Source organism: Procambarus clarkii, chromosome 47 (genome assembly GCF_040958095.1).
Source record: "Procambarus clarkii isolate CNS0578487 chromosome 47, FALCON_Pclarkii_2.0, whole genome shotgun sequence".
NCBI lineage: Eukaryota > Metazoa > Arthropoda > Malacostraca > Decapoda > Cambaridae > Procambarus > Procambarus clarkii.
The window spans coordinates 25,511,258-25,529,917 of NC_091196.1; the positions used below are offsets into that span (position 1 = coordinate 25,511,258).

Here is an 18,660-nt window from a genome sequence, read left to right on the forward strand (position 1 = left end):
ACAAATGGAATGCATTAGGGGGTGATGTGGTGGAGGCTCACTCCATACACAGTTTCAAGTGTAGATATGACAGAGCCCGATAGGCTCAGGAATCTGTACACCTGTTGATTGACGGTTGAGAGGCGGGACCAAAGAGCCAGAGCTCAACCCCCGCAAACACAACTAGGTGAGTACAACTAGGTGAGTACACACACACACACACACACATATATAGTTTAACCTATGCATGAAACAATTGAACTAAAAGAACTGCAGTATTTGATTATCAATGCCTTCTCTCCCAAATCTATTAACTGAAACACCTTGATTAATATGAAGCGAGTTACAGCAAATAAATAAGTTACAAACTCTTTAGTGTTTGTATTAATTAAAAGGTCAAAAGATATTCTCTGGTGAGAAAATGTATCATTTCCGACTTGTACAAATATTGAATATACTTAAATACAAAATGCTAACAAGCACGAAGATCATACAAATGCAACTCAAGTATGATTATAAGTACCGGTATTATATCTTCAAAGTCTTAGCTCAGGCTTTGCTAGAAAAATATTATTAAACACACCTCCACCCTCTTCCTCTGACGGCACCTTGAAGCTGCTGATGAGGTTATTGAAATCCCTCACAGACTCCTCACTGGGCCGCCGTGTGACACCAGGCACCATCACCACGTCTGAGAAGTCAATTCGGAACTTGCACAGCAGCTCAATCATCCGCCTGTGTTCAGAGGCCAGGTCATCCTACACAAGATAGAAGTTAATAGTTATCAAATGAACGATGATAGGCTGTACAACCTCCTGTGTTAGAGTTTGGCTATTGATCACTTTAAGAAGCTTCTTGTTAATGCTATGCTGATAACTTATTTCAAGTCAAGTAAGATGTGTAATTGAATTTGGACGATTTGAGATCACTTACTTGATTTTAGTTTTTTAATTTCGTGAGAACTTCCCTCGTTATACATTTGTGACTTTAAAATGCTTTCACCCTCGAGACATAACAGGAAACTAGCACTACACCACCAGACTTAAAAAGACTCATTAAATGAAACTGAAGATATAAAACTATAATGAGAACTATTAAGTAAAACTGAAATTCAAACTTCTGATTGTTGAAAATACTGTAATGCTGAGAACCAAGCAGGGTTAGACTCATGATATCTAAAACTAGCGTATAACACTGAAATAAAAGTTTGTTACCTTCTTGTTAGCTAGACAGAAGACCCTCAGTTTGCAGGAGGACCAGGCTGCTCGGGTAGTAAGGATGTAAGGGATCAACATAGTCAGACCTGAGGCGATGGATCAGGATGGTAATTTGTTGGTTATAAAATATAGGCAATGAGTTACAGAAAATTAAAACTAGTTATCATCAGATCTTTGATATTAATTTATTGAACAAATAAATTAAAAATCTTATTAGAAATTTTATTATTTGCTACAGAAAATTATTTTTCAGTTTAAACATCCAGTTTCTCGAAAATAGCCTAGTCTGTATTGCAATACCATGTTTTCCGCGCTGTGATAGAGAAAATGTAAATTGCAATTCTTTAAGATGTACATGGATAACTGTTAAATACCACGTGGAGGGTTTCCCACTGTAAGGGACTGGAAGTCGCTTATGTTTATCGAGGTCCCCATAATTCCACGAGTGACTGTTCAGTTCCCAGGATACAACCACAACAGTTGACTAGTGGTGTACAGTCTCCGTGGTGTAGTGGTAAGACACTCGCCTGGCGTTCCGCGAGCGCTGTCATGGGTTCGTATCCTGGCCGGGGAGGATTTACTGGGCGCAATTCCTTAACTGTAGCCTCTGTTTAACGCAACAGTAAAATGTGTACTTGGATGAAAAACGATTCTTCGCGGCAGGGGATCGTATTCCAGGGTCCTGCCCGAAACGCTACGCGTACTAGTGGCTGTACAAGAATGTAACAACTCTTGTATATATTTCAAAAAAACAAAAAAAAAAAAACTAGCTCCATTGAACCTATTTACTGCTAGGTGAACAGATGCATCATACGTAAGGAAATGTGCCCAAGCGTTTCGCCCTGCCCAGAAATAAAACTGTGGTTCAATCCGTGTGAGATGACTGCGTTACAGAGTTTATCGTACTAAAATAGCTACAGTACATATGTATAAAAATTTAACAGTGTTGTTAAAACACTGAAGCTCTCGACATGGTAGGATGTAAAGCATGAGCATGTATGCATAAAGCCTTGAGTATGTATGCACTTATATGTACAAGTCTAAATAACATACCAAAACCAACTTGGGTTGGGTTGGGAGGGTTAAGAGCGCGTTCAAAGAGAGTTCCCGCGTTACAAGATAAGTTGGGTCACCACGTTAACATGCTATCAGGACCCAACTGTAACAAGTTCCACGAGGTGGCCACTTACCTCCATCATCGTAGATCCACCACACATCAATAGTTCCCTTGGGCTGTTTACGAGTGAAGCGAAGCATATTATCCACTACCTGCGGTGCAACTATCTTGCCATTGGGCAGGCGGTACATGGGATCTTTCTTCTTGCCTATCCTCATATCTTTTTTCTTGCATATCTTCTTGCCCTCTTGGAATGGTGCAACGTTGATGTTCCCTCCAACAGCAGGTGCTTTAAAATAAACAATCAGAATCATATGCCACAAATCTTCAAGACACGTGAACTTTGATGCGCTTACATTTCAAGAGTGAAATATTTAAACACAAGTGTGTTAACACCCGGTCAAGAGGAGTATCTCCAGGTCGTCACATCTCAGGACACGAGTTTTATCACTTTACATCGTCAGACTGTGAGGCAAGGCAATTATCAGAACAACCGCTAAACCATTTCGACTATATAGCAGTCAAACTGTGATTCTTTAGTAGACTGAGTCAGACAAACGTAAAGAACATTAGAGAAGTGTATAATATGGATGGACATCAACACTATCAATAAATCAGTGTAGTAAAATATTTGAGTCAGTGAATAATAATCACAATTTAGTGAACAGCGCAAATATGGTAACTCTGAGGAGACTTATTTTTTATGAACATAATGCCATATTTCAAGTTTCACTTGCCATGGTTTGTAAGAAATCATTACGATTCAGTATAAACAAATCATGCTGACAAGTTTATTTTAGTAATATATTTGTTCGTGTTCATATCGTCTATGAAAATTAAAATGCAAATTTGTACCGAGTTATGTTCAAACATGGCTTAATTACAAAAACTTTGGTACACAAGTTTACAATACCAGAATGAAGATCGGCTGCATTTTGGTAGTGATCAAGGCTGACTGCAGACACAGACGTGGGTAAAGCCGAAGCATTGAGGTCGGGAATGTTGGGAACACTGGAGGAGGTAGGGTTGGCAGAGGCATTAGCATTGTAGTTGGCATCATATTCGTCTTGTGGCACTTCTGTCAGGTCAGAGTAGTCAAGGCCACCCTCCACACACAAGATCCCAACTGCCAGATGCAAGCTGAAGGCATAACTGTAGGGACGTAGCAGCTATGAATGTCAGAATTACAAGTAAAAACAGAGCGTTTTTGACAGGGTTGCATTTTTTATTATTGTAACTACTATAAATAAATTACATTAAACTTTGGACAACAGTGACAACTTAATCAGGCATTATCTAGTATAATGAGAGTTTAATAACTTTGAGTCTAACACTCACTGGATGGTCTTGAAATAACTCTGTAGTTCCTCAGCTGGGCAAGTCTGCCAGTTGGACTTGTAACCCATGAGGACTAAATTGGGACGGATTTTACCCAGGCCCACATTACACATGAGTATCCTGGCAGCGAACTCCATAGAGGGGCCGTCAGCAATGGTGTGGAAGGCCTTCACCTTGTGTCGATACAACCAGCTAGTGGCCTCTGCTACCAGTTTCTCTCGCAACATCTGTGGCTGCTGTTCCTGTGGTTATGAAGTAAATTGCCAACTTTCAAACTATTATAATTTTGTGGTCATCTACATAACTATTTATCTACCCAGTGATCATGAAAATAACAACTTTCGGGCAAATTACTTTAAAACAATGTCCAGTGACCAGGAGGGACATGTTCTTGGTGATGGAGTGTGCAAAGTGGACAAGAGGCGGCCTGGAGGAGGGCACCCCACTCAACACCAGGATCTGGGGACGGTAAGTCTTGATATGCTCCTCCATCTGATTTAGAGATGTGGCGGAACTCAATGCCAGAGTGTACATCTGTGCCTGTGTTGATGACCCCCAGTTTACATCTGGAAGACAAAACCATTTAGTTAACATTAGAGCAGGTTGTATTGCTCCTGTGTTCTTATATCTCTCCCTCATGTCATTATATTTTACTACTGTAGACTAACCGAAAAGTGTGCCATTATTATAAGCATAATAACTATTCAGGCCAGACTTATCTTCGGGAGGCTGACCGCAGTTAATAATCATTACTTAAAACAATTGGGTATATTTTTACATTTAAATGTTAGTAATTTCTGTGCTATGTGCATCAGAATCTAAACATCCACATCTGAATCTGAACATAAAACGCAATTTAACTTAAATATTTCCATAACTAATTTTGTTTTTTAAAATGCGAAGTGTCACCTCGCTGTCCCCAAAAATGTTCCATGACAATACCTATACTGTATTTATTTAACGTTCTTAAAATGTGTGTATTCTCAGTTATTTTGGCAAAAATCTTTCACTACTAAATACTTGTAATACACTATATAGTGTATTGCAAATACACTATATAGTGTATTTACTGTCGTTATATAATTGTATCGTTATACAAGTATCGACGATATATTACGTCGATACATAATCGACTTTACATAATCGTCGTTATATAATCGTTATATAAGTATCGACGTTATATAATATAACGTCGATGTACAGTACCAGAATTCGCCTAGACATCATTGGTCTTAGATGGTCTTAACTTCAGTCTCGCGTATCATCTGCGATATATATTTCATATATTTGATTTCACTTGCTGTGGAATCAAACTTTTGTTCCACACTTGGATACAAAATTATGTGAACTTGCCACGAAGTTCTCGACTTCGTAGAGAGTTCTGCCCCAAAACACGGAGTAATAGTTTTATCATTATTGTAGTCCTTTTACATTACTGTGTTCATTAACACTATGCTAAATACTTATACAACATTCATGAAGTACTGTACATGTACACCAATGCAACATTTCATCGTGAACTATTATAATTTAATGCAACATAGGCAGATTATATATATTACATTTTAACCTAGTAAATAGAATAGGTGCCAAATGTATGACTGTATAATTATTTTATGATTGTCAAATGAAACAGCTTGGGTTTAACTGATGTTTCAGGTGATAAAGGCATAAAGTGATATCCACTAGACTAAGAGCAAGTAAGGATTTCGATAGAACTCTTAGCCCTCAACGCTGAAAATATTAAATAGCCACATGCAACATTTGTCATGATAGGAGAAAGATAATGAAGATAAAAAGTAGTAAGAGAAAATACAGGCTCAAAGCTAGGAAAGACAAGAATAAAACCATGGGAGAGAGAAGGGAAAGAAAGAAGGTTAATACATATAAATGGAAAGGATAGAGAAGAACTCGACCGAAGGGAGAGGATTACCTGGCTTTCTGTAGGACACAATGATGTAAAGGATGATGATGATGACGACAGTGATGAGTGCTGTGTACCACTGGATGAGGAACATGATGGCTGTACACAACAGTCCACCAACCAGACTCAGCCACTTGTTATAGTACTGCAATGCACAAATATATTAATATACCACTGGATCAGTCATGCACTACGATCAAATAAAACCAATCCAACTATGCCAGAGCAACTAAAAAAAAAGGTCATTATATGGCAGTCATTTTACAATTCCTGTTACAAAGTAAATAAATAACAGTTACAGTACATTTAATGTTTGTTCAAAACCAAATCAGGCCAAAAAAGCAAATTGACGTAAGGCGTTCCACTCATATACTAATCTTCAACTAATTTAAGACATTCTCAAAGTGAATTGACAACATTTAGTCAATCAAGATTAATGATGGACAAATGAAGACAAGACAAATCCCATATCTCACTATGTGATTTAACCTTTGTTAGCAAGACAATTGTTACTACAATGTAGCACAAAACTATACTGATTTTTCTTTTTAGCTAACCATTAATGCTTGATGACCCTAACCAGTAATTCGAATTGAAACACACAGTGGAGCTTTCTTCCAATAAAAAAATACAGAGTTGAAACTCTTTTTGGAGAGGTTTAGAAAACACATAAAACAGCATCTAAGCCACCGAGGGGAGGGTTATCCAGTCCACTTTTCCGGAAGTTGGCGAGTTTGGTCAGAAAACATTCCAATTATAACAAAATAATGATACCGGAAAGATTCTTTTACATTAACTGTAGGCTACAAGGTGGTCCAGCAGTTTCACACACCAGAGGGAAACGAAGAACACCTGTAGCTCCGAAAAAGTGAACATTGTATTTTTCGGACTTTTCTTCCATTAAGCATTAAGCATTTTAATTGAACAAAACATCCACACTGTTTCGAACCATTGAAAAAAACTTTTTTGCATTACATAATCTTTAATAAGGAAGCGACAAAAATAAATAATTAAAAGTTTGTAAAGTAGGGTTTAAACCAAAACTATTTCATGAGTCCCTCCCAAAGGGTATGGAATTATACTGTACTCTAATGTGTTGTATTAACAAAATCAATACAAGATGATGGAACAAACCTTGAAGGTGGGTCTCCAGCTGGGGATGTGCTGTAGGGAGGCATGGAAGGTGGAGAAGTTGATGAGGGCGTAGGCGGCCAGGAAGAAGTTGGTGATGATGGGAGCAATTGCGTCCAGGCGAGCTGATAAGGGGAAGGGAGAAAAGGCACCCGATTAATGGACGGTGGTCACTGCTGAATTATTCACTATTAATATACCTTTATGACAAACTTAGCCATGGTCTCCATATTCACATTTATCACAAGCTTAGATACAGTCTCTCAAATTTCTAAAAAGCTGGGATATGATTCAATTCAGCAAATTAATGCTATAGCCTTAAAATGATACATGGCGTTTTAAAATAACCACTGCCTTGATTACAATATTACAACTACTTTATATATCACTAATTTATGTAAATTAAAAGACAATCAATTTGTATCTTACACTTTTTGAAATATTTAACAAATTGAATGAACTTCCTGAAATTAAGACTTCAAAAATTTGTTTCCAATGATGCTGAATACAGTATTTACTCTGGATGACCTTCAACCCCCAACGCAGTAATAACCCAAGTGGCCCACACTGCAATGATTTATATAACCACACTGTCATGACCCAGATGAGCCCTTTCCCCACACTGCCATGACCCAAGCATCCCAACATTGCACTGACCCGTGAGTTCACGATCACATACAGCAACACCACTTGTATGAAACACCGTGCATACCGGGAGCCATTCAAAAATATCCTTATAGTAAGTAGCATTAATACTGAGTGTATAAATTGTCACTGTCCACTGTTCATTTTGCAACTATGGATAAATAGAATCTTCAGTCCCCTCCCCCTCTAAATGCTAGGGTGAAACAGATTCCCACACCACAATTTCCCAGGTCCGACAACTTGGCAGCCTACTAATTCAATTTCTTTCTTTATTATGCACCCCCATACCCATCCCGTGGGCCTACCTATGAGAGTAAAGACCAGTACGATGACGAAGGTGAGGACGTAGCCTCGGTAAGGCTGTTCGCCCTTACCGTAGCCTTTAGCGAAGAACTCGATGAATGGGTAAAGCTTATCCTTACACATGGCCTGCAAGAAAAAAAATCTTGTGTCTCCATGGATGTGTGTGGAAATCAATGAACAAATAACAAATCCCAATATAATATACATGAACCAAAAACCTATTACAGCAGTTATTTTATCCATCAGATTCTCTAGATTTACCTTTTTTATATCTTATTTGTAAAGCTGAAATGCCTCAATTTTGCTTTACTACAGTAATTATTACTTATATAATATTGATAATATGTTTTGTATATGAAGTGTGCTCAGCTCCAAGAGATATTCTTATTGTGTGTATTTATACGAGTGAAATAAGTAGACATGAAGCAAAATAAGCTGAATGCTGCATTCTGCGTGTCCATGCTTTACTTTGGTATCCTTGTATTTGTTCGGGGGTGGGTGGGTGGGGGAAATGTCTTAAAAAAAAGGCTCTGCATGGGTCTGAGAGTGAAGTGTGTATGGAAGAGGAATAAGAGAAAGGAGAGACCCCCGAGTAAGCACGATAGGTGTTTTTTTATTAGATTATAAGTCAGCCCGTCCTATCGAGTTGCCACGTCACAAATATGATGTCTTAAACTGCCGGAATCCGACAACCGATGAACCCACGCAGAGAGAAAATGGTGCTTGTGAGCCGCAATGATATATTGTACATTATATTTTGTCCGTTTGGGATTTTGACGTCAAAATGCTATGTTTATTATTCGAGATGAAAGATGGGTTGTATAACTCAACAACCCACGGCTTAGTTTGTGTGCTTACAATGCAGTGTATTATATCTTCTTCTTGAGATGATATAGGCTTATTCCATGTGTGGAATTACAGAGTATAGGTAGGAGAGGGTCCCCTCCGTCTCCACACTTATGTGGAGGGGTGTGCCTGCTGCATGGGTGACAGCTTCTTCCTCGTATCAACCAACCCTGGCTTTGCACCCTGAGGAGGCCACTCCAGACCGACAACCAGAGCGCAACTCCAGAGTCTCCCGAGACTGATGGATGCCTACTACTACTAGATCAGAGCTAGCTATAAGTTCATTTAATATGAACAACTTATCTCACAGACTGGTTAGTCATGCATGGAATCAAGAGAACATGAGATGAAAGTCTAGTCTACAAACCTACATTATCAAACTTAGGGTAGATTATGAAAATCTTTTTCAATATCTCCGAATGAATCAAATACTGTAATTAAAGAGCATCTCATGCCATTTGGTCTAAAATCATTGATAACTCTGCATTTGCCCACGGCTTCGTGACACCCATCGCCAATTCACGAGTTTTGGAATAATTGTGAGGGACACGTCGTTCGCAGGGGCAAAATGTATAGGTATGTAGCAGAGGTCTAAGTCATGCTCAGTTGCTAATGATTCGCCCGTAAGGAAGAAATGTTCCTGTTGGGAAATGTCTTTATTTAAAATCTAGCTCAAGAGTGACTAGGAAAGTGAAATTTCTGTGTCGATTTTATGGAACAAAGTTTGCTTTCATTTATTGTGATTGAGTTGTGGTATGTAAGGCCATATTTTTCATGTTTTATTATTGAAGAAAATGTATATAATAGGCTATACTTATATCGATTTACACAGAAGAGGGTCCAGCACATTACCTGGAAAACTTTGGGTGCCGAGACAATGGAGGCCAGAGCAGAGGAGATGGTGGCAGCAAAGCAACCAGCATAGATCAGTGGGCCGAAGATGGACACCAGCTCCATTACCTGAAGGGGTCAGTTATATTCTAATACTGTCAATTAAAATGAGAGAGATGGTAAACACATTGACAGAGAATGGATGTGTGGGGGAGGCATCATTACACGGAATGTAGACAAGTGGCAGTCAATACTATAATTTCATGCAAGTGACAATGTATGAAATTTCTATACAAAAAATAAGTTTACGTGCATCATTTTCTAACCCGATTCATCATGAAGGTAGATTATAGTGCGAGAAACAACAGAACTGGAAACATAAGAAATCGATTATAACATTAATACAAGATTTTAACGACTAGTAAGTGTCATTGTAGAGTACGAACACTGCAGTAGATGACAGTATGCTAGCGACGTACCTGAGAGCTGTTGAGAAGACCATATTCACAGACAGTGTCTGTACAATTGGTGAAAGACCAGTCTGCTATTTGAGTGACATTGCCAGTGGCATCCCTCACCGCCACAGCCCCAGCCAACACCACAATACACATGTAGGATATGTAGGTGATTATTATGGCCAGAATCGTACCCTTGGGGATGGCTGCTGATGGGTCCTGATGATCCATGTAAATTAATTAACAAATTCTTGAAGATTAAACAAATACATGAACACTGTGGCTGCCTAATGATATAATTTTAATTTCCTAATTGACTTGAGATATTTTTTATTTCAAGAACTTAATTGCCACAAATCCCAAGTAACTAAATGATTTAACATTGCACTCAGTGGCTAGTTTCTTATTTCCTAATACATTATTATTAACGTGTTAACTCATTAATATATATAATGTTAAATTAATGCATATTTCAACATTTATATTTCTGTATTTTGGTTCAGTGGTGTAAATTTTACAGTAATAATATTTGATAAAAGAATATACAGTACATAAATGTTTACATTTATTTTTAAATTATGTTTCCCAAATTAGAAAGGATATACAGACACCGCTGAATTATTTCAGGTACTCATATATGACTAAAAAGTTGCAACACATCTTAGTCCTGACCACTCTTCCTTGTACATACCTTCAGGTCACCAGAGATGTTGGCGCCAGCCAGGATGCCGGTACAGGCAGGGAAGAAAACACTGAAGACACCAAAGAATCCCATGTTGCCTTCCTCCCCACTCTGGGCTCCCTCATCACGGTAGTCAGAGTAGAGGTTGTTGGACAGCACCGTCCCTGCAGCGAGAAGTACAAGGCATTGGGCATTGGTAAGGGCTCTTGTTCCCTCTCCCCTCACCCTTGTCCCTCTGCTGTGTTTGTCCCCCATTCACTACTTATACTACACGTCCCCTTACTACCTCTCTATAAAAGTACTAGGAGTGCACGTTTGTTGGTCAATGAGTACCGATGTTCTCATAGATTACAGCACAAGTTCTATATACACAGTCATATAAATATGACAGAGCCCATTAGGTTAATGATAAGATACCAAAACCGGGCCAGGATCACTTACCATTGAGTCCAACGAAACCTTTGGCGAACTCATCTTCAGTAAGAGGACCCACGAAGGCACCGATGAAAAAGTCCAAGATGGCCACCAGAAGCACCACCAGGAGAACCACTTGTGCCTGTATATAAATTAGGCTGGTCAAGATATTACGCTCATCAATATTTTGTTTTAGCTTCTATGCAAAAAATACATATTGAACAATTATTTGAAATGCACTTTTGATTTGTATAGGCTGCCAAGTAAATAAAATCTCCTAATTTAATTTACTTCACATTTTAACTAGGTCATCGTGAATCACGTGAGCTCAACTCCAGGAGAGTATCAACAGCCCGGCATCACAACTTACCCTAGCCTCCCACTGCATGCCGATGACGCAGATCGCGAAGAGAATAACTAGGGCAATGCTGCCAATCACCCTAACATCATTTACACCATTGTCGAAGATCAGCAATCCCTGGGACTTCAGCAAGTCATTCAAGGACTCGCAGAAGCCAACAATGTACATGGAGGCAGCAATGGCATTGGCCAGGGAGAAGATTAACCCAATGGACCCTCCAAACTCCGGTCCCAACGACCGACTGATCATGTAGTAGGTACCGCCTGTGGGAGACAAACTTTTAATGACAGGCATTTATGTAGCATTAGAAAGATAAACGAGACATGTAATTTGTTGAACAAAGTGCAGCTTCGGTGACACACGATGCACTGGAACAAGTTAGAATTTACAAGATGTAACAGGTAGTGCAGGAAAGGCCATAATACTGAGACATGTAAAATGCGCTACAAAAGGGTGTAGACGCCAGCATTAACTGGACTGTACTACAAGAAAACGTGGAGGCGCCAAGCCCGATACAGTCATAAATATGACAGAAGATACTTGAGTTAATAAAGCATCACTCAAATTAACCAATGTATAGTAGGCGGATCCAAGTTGATCATTCCCTACAAATATATATGGGGGAATTTGCATGAAAGTACTCACACGCATCCTATTACAAACACACAGGCAAGTTTATATAGACGAGTAACCTACACTCACAGGTACAAATAGGTGAGTTTATACAATTACGTTAATCAGCGCCCGCGACTCTAATCCAGAATCCGGGTTCTTTGGTCACCAAGGGCATGCTGTTATATAATTAGTGGGATACATATGAAATAGTGGATGACAAACCTCCTTTGATCTGGCCGTTGGTGGAAATAGCAGACATAGAGAGAGCGGTGATGGCAGTGACCACGTTACCACTGGTCACAATCAGCAAGCCTTCCACTGCAAATACAAATTGTAAATGTGTGGCCACGTCTGTGGTAGAAAATAATAATAATAAAAACTGCAAACACACACACACGTCCACACCTTAGTATATCATATCATGGGTCCACAGTAAACAAAATGCTAAGGCTGTTATGTAACAGGATCAGCTCATGTGTATAAACAAATAAATCTTTGCCACTGTACAAAACCAGTTTTTTTTTTAATATATATATAGCTGCGTTCTCTCCTTAATTCTCAGCTAAAATATCCAATACGTATTATATTTATGTAGTTTCACTTACCAACTCTCAATTCCCAGAAAATCAATGATATAATCCCTAAAAATAAATACAATACAAGGTAACAATGAAATATTCAGAAAACAAATAAATGATACAATAATCTTCATACTTCATTTTAATATTACCATTAAAATTCACAACAATTCGTTAAAGCAGGCTAAACGCACATTGTGGGAAAAATCTAAACTGTATAATGTATTATACGCTACCGAATTACCAGTTTTGTTACTTATATCGTTACGGTTATCCTCTGCACAGCAGTGTATTATACCTGTTCCTTATATCTTCAGTATCAGTAGTAGTAGTAGTAGGCATCCATCAGTCTCAGGAGACTATGGAGTTGCGCTCTGGTTGTCGGTCTAGAGTGGCCTCACCAGGCCACTCCAGTATCAGTATGCTTCTACATTATCCACCAACATCAAGAATCTCCAACAATACGTGCCAAAACGTATTGTCAGTCTCTCCTTCTCCCCCTCCCACCACGAGAGACGCGCACCTGCGACTCGCCGGCTCCAATTTACCACCAGCAAACTGCTACTTACCCTGCCGGTTGCTCGTCTACGATTCAGCTTCGCGTCAGTATGACATCGCCGCAGTTATAAACGCCCTGGGCAGGGCCGTGGCCAACCAAAAGCCTCTTGGTGCTCTCTCAGCTCACTTGTGTTTTCCCTTATCTTGATGTTCTTACGAACGGGTGACGGTTAACATTCAGAGCACATTATACCTTCTTTCATTCACCTTTTCACCTTTTTCACATTCACCTTTTTGTCAGTAACGTAAATTCACCTGTATGCATTTTCTTTTTAATTGTGTTAAGCTAAGTGGTCAAGGTTTTTTTGTCAGTGTTTATTATTTTGTGTAAAATTAGTCATTTTTTGTTATATTAAATCTTTTAAAGTTTTTATTCTCGTTTTTTGCCCGTAATTGGTACACCGTAAAGGACTCGGCAGCTTTATTATTTTTTATTAATGTGAGATTTGGTACAACACCTGCCAGGATAGTAACTGCGCTATTCCAGATCACGTCTCAATATATATACAAGAGTTCTTACATTATTGTACAACCACTACCAAACAGAACGTTTCGGGCAGATCCTTAATCCTAATTTTCCCGGGAATACGACCCGCCAAATCGTTTAACTACCAGGTACCCATTCACTGCTGGGTGAACAGAGACATATGGGGGAAACTGTCTCTGTTTCCTCAGCAGTGAATAGGTATTTGGTTGTTAAACGATTTGGCGGGTCGTATTCCGGGGAACATTAGGATTAAGGTGCTATGCGTGCTAGTGGCTGTGCAACAGTTAAGGATTAGCACCCGGTCAATCCTCCCCGGCCAGGATACGAACCCAGGCTAAAGCGCGCGAGAAGCACCTGGCGAGTGTTTTACCACTGCGCCACAGGAACAGTTTATATTCGTGCATAAGTACACTATACAAAATTAAACACCACACACATACCACGATTTAGAAAATAGCAAACTCAATATATAGTTTCTAAAAGAAACTAATAGGAAACAGAAGGGTGAAATCATTGCTTTAGGCAACAGACATTTGGTAAGCGGGACTCTGGACATTATTATTTTTATTATTATTATTATTATTATTTTCTACCACAGACGTAGCCACACATGGACTTCTACCACTTCAGCATATTAATGCTATTACACTCGCATATATAAATTATGCCAGATGCTTTTTGTAATCGAAAATCTATATACATCCGTGACAACATATTTTATGGAAACATGTTCAACGTGACACTAATCCTCCAGCACCATGAATTCTGCAATTCCTGCCTCAACAACCACCATGGAATGTTTAGGAGACACAAAAAACTGATCAGTAGTTCTATACATAATGTCACCCATAATTACACCTATATCTTCGTATCCAGGTGTGAGTACACTTACACACACACACACACACACACACAGAGAGGGACCAAAGAGCCAAAGCTCAACCCCCGCAAGCACAAATAGGCGAGTACACACCAGCTTGTCCAAGACCTATACAGGTCAATTTATGTACATAATTCTAACTAATTAAACCATATACACTGATCACAATCGAATAAACAGCGCATGGTATAGTTTCTACAGACGAAACAGAGGTTACTAATCGTTATTTCTAACACGGCCTTCCAGTAGACTTGCATAGATACTCAAAAGAAAATAAATTACCAGTAATACATTATATACGAAACTTCTAATACAAAAATATTATAGTTTTCATATAATGGGGAGTGTGTGAGCACTTCACGTTACCGTGTTTCATGTATAAATTTAAATATGAAACTTATTTCGTTTACTGCTCAATACCATAGACTTTAAATTATTTATAAACTATGAATGTGGCAAGCATTACTAAGATGGAAGGATGAGAGATTTAAATATTTTCTGTAAGAGTTAAACAGATCTGAACAAATAACCTTTCGTTGTGTGCTTAATGCATCCTATTGCAGGTCGGTAAGCAATCAATATTTTACATCATATAAATAAAAATTATTCCAGTGATTATTTCCAAACCGTCCTAGGATAACTGGTAGCTTATCCTCTTTGTTTTCTCAAGCAGTTATCTCCTCAGCGTCAGGGCACTTTTCACCTTTACAGGTTATCACACGTAGGAACCAAACGCATAGGTGTACTACACTATACACACCGGCCTGTCCTACCACCCATATCACACGTGTACGGATCTATATATACACTATGGTCCACCGCCACACTTTAACTGCATGAGGTCACATACACACTCTGGTCCGGTCCACCATTCACACTACACGTGTACGAGGCTACTTACACACTCCCGCCTGACCCACCACCCAGGGGAGTCTGAGGAAGAGGATAACTCCCCAGATGTTGAGAAGGCAGCGTAATAGTACACCCTGTATCCAGCCGAATTTACCTTCTCCGCTAGATTTTTCCTCACCACTTTCCCTTGACGCCCCGACCGGATCCTGAGGGAGAGAACACAAGGCTGGAGGCAAAAACATGTCTGGGGTGTCAGCATTAAGTCACCTATAATGCGGACGATATTACAATTAGTTTCCTCGAGATATATCGGCACAAATATACTCGTATCTGAATTGTTTCTGTTTACAAATTTAACATTTCAAAAAACAGCAGCAGCTCATTACAGCCAAACTAGGCTGCTTAGTTATGGAAAGTTTAATTTGAAAAAATATACTGGTTGCGTTTAATATTTGTGGTCTATTAAAGTATTTTAATGGGTCGAAAGTGTTATTCTCTTTGGTAATCTTAAATATAAAGTTAAATATTCTTTAGTCTCCTGTCAAGACTAAATCAATTCAGCTATATTTAAACAGCGGGTTTGGATGAATTTTGTCTTGGTGTCATCTTTGCTCTCGGTACTGGGAAATATTTCGAGTTTCGATTCAAGAAAGTATTATCTACTACGTCCTATTCTGGAATATTGACTACTGTTTTGGTCATTGTATTTAAATACTAGTAAAATATTCCAGAAAAGGACGAAGTAATGACCCATAATGTCTTCAGTAGCAAAGAAGCCTAATATTTATTGGCCTTATTAATCGTAATGCATGGTTTATTTGGCTCAAGATCACTTGCCATTATCATTCGCAAGCCTCTTTCATAATTTACTCCATAATGTTCATTTAATAGTTTACCTATTCAATTTTGTTTTTGTTATTCGCATGTAGACCCCTAAATAACCTTTATTGGGTAGATCAATCTGAGTTAGAAACCTTTATTTCTTATGTAATTGTAAACTTTCTATGTATTTTCTTTGTTTTTTTCAGCTATATACCATTCCAAATTTTGTATACAACGACTGAAGCAGAGTATACCTTGCCCGGCGGCGGCTGGTGGAGGTCATCAAGGGTGGGTCTCTGGCCGGCGCCTGGAGCTTGCACAATGCTCGCTAAGTTGCGGTAATTTTCAAGTCTCGGCAGCACTTCTCGGGTCAGCTGACGTAGGGACCGGAATGTGGCTTGAGTGCCTGTGTAGGTATTCATGTTGGATGGGTATGTCAGCGAGTCCACATCCGTGTCTCCTGGCGGGGAAGCACATCGTCCCTCAGTACCTGGACACCATGGGAGAGAAAAGGTACACGTCTGTCATCCGAAAAATTTTAAATTTGTATTTTAGTCTTTTCGAACCTTCGGTTGTGGTTGTTCGAACCTTTTCGAACCACCACAACCGAACAGCTCGCCTCCCAAGTGCAAACAACCCGGGTTTGAGCAGGGGAGGAACAGAGGGACGAGTGGACACACACTGTTCGCCTGTCTGGTCGTGTATTGGGGAAATTAAGTAGGGTAAGACTAAGATGAGCTTTAGGAGGGAGACCTAGCTTGTAAATACGTCAGATCACTGTTCATGTATCCACTATAGTGTTAAAAAAATAGTATTCTTTACTGTCTTACATTTTGTAATGTACAATTCGATTTTTCTACACATTATTCAGCACATTTTATATTTTACTCAATTATTACTATTCTGATTTCCCATTTACCACCCCTTTACATTTTTTATTCCGCAACCATTCCATAATTACTTTAGTCACTTCCTGTCAAAAGGACTATTTTCTTGACAAACGATGCGGGTATTATTTTGTCTTTTCACAAGTGAATTTGCGTGCAAGGGAGTCTGGGACTTTAGTGCAGAAGTGAGTTATCGATGATGTCTGATAGACTGTAACTGATTGGATGGATCGAGGTTATTTTCTACAATGGATGGATAGAGGTTATTTTCTACAATGGATGGATAGAGGTTATTTTCTACAATAGATGACTAGCCACAATTTTTTTTTGTACTAAAACATATCTACCTAGTCCAGTGTAACCTGGCATATCCTAATCCAATCTAACTTTATATTTTACAGTTTCACTGATTATACAATGAGCTGTGTGAAACGCCAGTTATTCGACTGCACCCCGACTGAACTGGTCACCTCCGCAAACATTCTCTCAACTCGATCGGACTGAAAATTTAATATCGCCCTGTTATTGACATAATTCAGTGTAGGCAGGGGGCGATGTGCGCACGCGCGTGCTTAAGCACGACTGTGTCCGTCAATTATTTGAGTAATTGAGCTACTCTTGATGCAATTGCAAGCTAGGTAATTGGCACAAAGAGGAATGCAATTTTAAATGTGCGGTTATTCATTAATGCTCTCGTTTATATACAAAATGTTGAATCGTGAGTGCTTTTGACTTTTAAATAAATTGATTTCAATACTGTTAAGAAATCTGATATTTATTACGTCCTCATAACCTTCAATCGCAATAGAACCTGCATCATCTTGTGTTAGGGAGTAACCTTGAGATCGACTATTTTATGAGGTCACACCCACGTTCCTAGGTTGACGTAGGTAGCTCACAATCTATTGATTCTGGGTTCGATTCCCGGGCAGGGCAAGACGTTTTGGCACGTTTCTTTACACCTGGCATCTCTGTGCACCCGGCAGTATATATATGTACCTGAGAGTTCGTCAACTGTTCTCTTGGGTGGCTTAATCTTTATCAATCAATCAATCGTCAACTGTTGTTTGTTGCATCCTGGGGAAGGTTAGTCGTTGGCTAGGGAGACCTCGATAAATCTTGCATTTCTCGACAACGGAGAACTTAGGAAATCCAAGTTCAGGTGAGTACAGCAGATTACGCTTTATAGCAAAGTGAGAGTCTGCACTGCCACTTGTGGTTGGCAGAGTGATAAGAATGATGTACGGAAATGGAGGAACACCACAATATACGAGGAATATAGCGGGTAGAAAATATTGAGGCAATAGGATACATCGACAGACTTCGTTATTACTTTATGCATAGACAAGTGGTTCAACTCTCCTTGCTATACGTTGAGACACCATCTATCGCCTTGCTATACATTGTATCACCAACTGTCGTCTTATATATTGCGTTACAAACTATCGTTTGCTATATATATTGCGTTCCCAATTATTACCTAGCTATAATAGCATTTTGCCTTACTTGATCAAACTATTAAGGAGTACCCGAAAATTAAATTTTAGCTTGCATTTACTAATCTACAAATTACTGTCTCTTATATAAACAATATGTAGATCCGTGGGTCTTATGTCTTGGATCTGGTGGTGTTTAATTATTTAAATGGTTGAGCTGTCCAGCTCGATACGTGGCGAATACCTCACGGAATTTTAAGCACCGCATTTGTGATAATATAATTGAGTATCTTACCGCTCAG

At 39.1% G+C, this 18,660-nt stretch overlaps 1 protein-coding gene and 1 long non-coding RNA gene across 6 annotated transcripts in view; one reads left to right on the plus strand and one right to left on the minus strand.

Annotated features, from left to right (window-relative positions):
* LOC123763024 (bumetanide-sensitive sodium-(potassium)-chloride cotransporter) overlaps positions 1 to 18,660 on the minus strand; it is a 41,541-nt gene that overhangs the window by 15,684 nt on the left and 7,197 nt on the right. For 4 of the 5 annotated variants that reach the window (XM_069302181.1, XM_069302183.1, XM_045749960.2 and 1 more), the window contains exons 2-18: positions 16,290 to 16,525; positions 15,263 to 15,419; positions 12,081 to 12,176; positions 11,253 to 11,506; positions 10,910 to 11,024; positions 10,478 to 10,632; positions 9,811 to 10,005; positions 9,353 to 9,460; positions 7,657 to 7,780; positions 6,710 to 6,831; positions 5,585 to 5,720; positions 4,006 to 4,217; positions 3,652 to 3,893; positions 3,227 to 3,465; positions 2,387 to 2,602; positions 1,194 to 1,282; positions 563 to 737 (exon numbers count right to left, since the gene is read on the minus strand). In XM_069302181.1, the coding sequence (XP_069158282.1) occupies positions 563 to 737; positions 1,194 to 1,282; positions 2,387 to 2,602; positions 3,227 to 3,465; positions 3,652 to 3,893; positions 4,006 to 4,217; positions 5,585 to 5,720; positions 6,710 to 6,831; positions 7,657 to 7,780; positions 9,353 to 9,460; positions 9,811 to 10,005; positions 10,478 to 10,632; positions 10,910 to 11,024; positions 11,253 to 11,506; positions 12,081 to 12,176; positions 15,263 to 15,419; positions 16,290 to 16,525 (2,871 nt within the window). The remainder of the gene's footprint in view (positions 1 to 562; positions 738 to 1,193; positions 1,283 to 2,386; positions 2,603 to 3,226; positions 3,466 to 3,651; positions 3,894 to 4,005; positions 4,218 to 5,584; positions 5,721 to 6,709; positions 6,832 to 7,656; positions 7,781 to 9,352; positions 9,461 to 9,810; positions 10,006 to 10,477; positions 10,633 to 10,909; positions 11,025 to 11,252; positions 11,507 to 12,080; positions 12,177 to 15,262; positions 15,420 to 16,289; positions 16,526 to 18,660) is intronic. The other variant, XM_069302182.1, reaches the window with a different exon arrangement.
* On the plus strand, positions 16,409 to 17,689 carry LOC138350780 (uncharacterized). The gene is made up of 2 exons (XR_011222284.1): positions 16,409 to 16,548; positions 17,324 to 17,689. It is a non-coding gene; the product is annotated as an uncharacterized lncRNA (long non-coding RNA).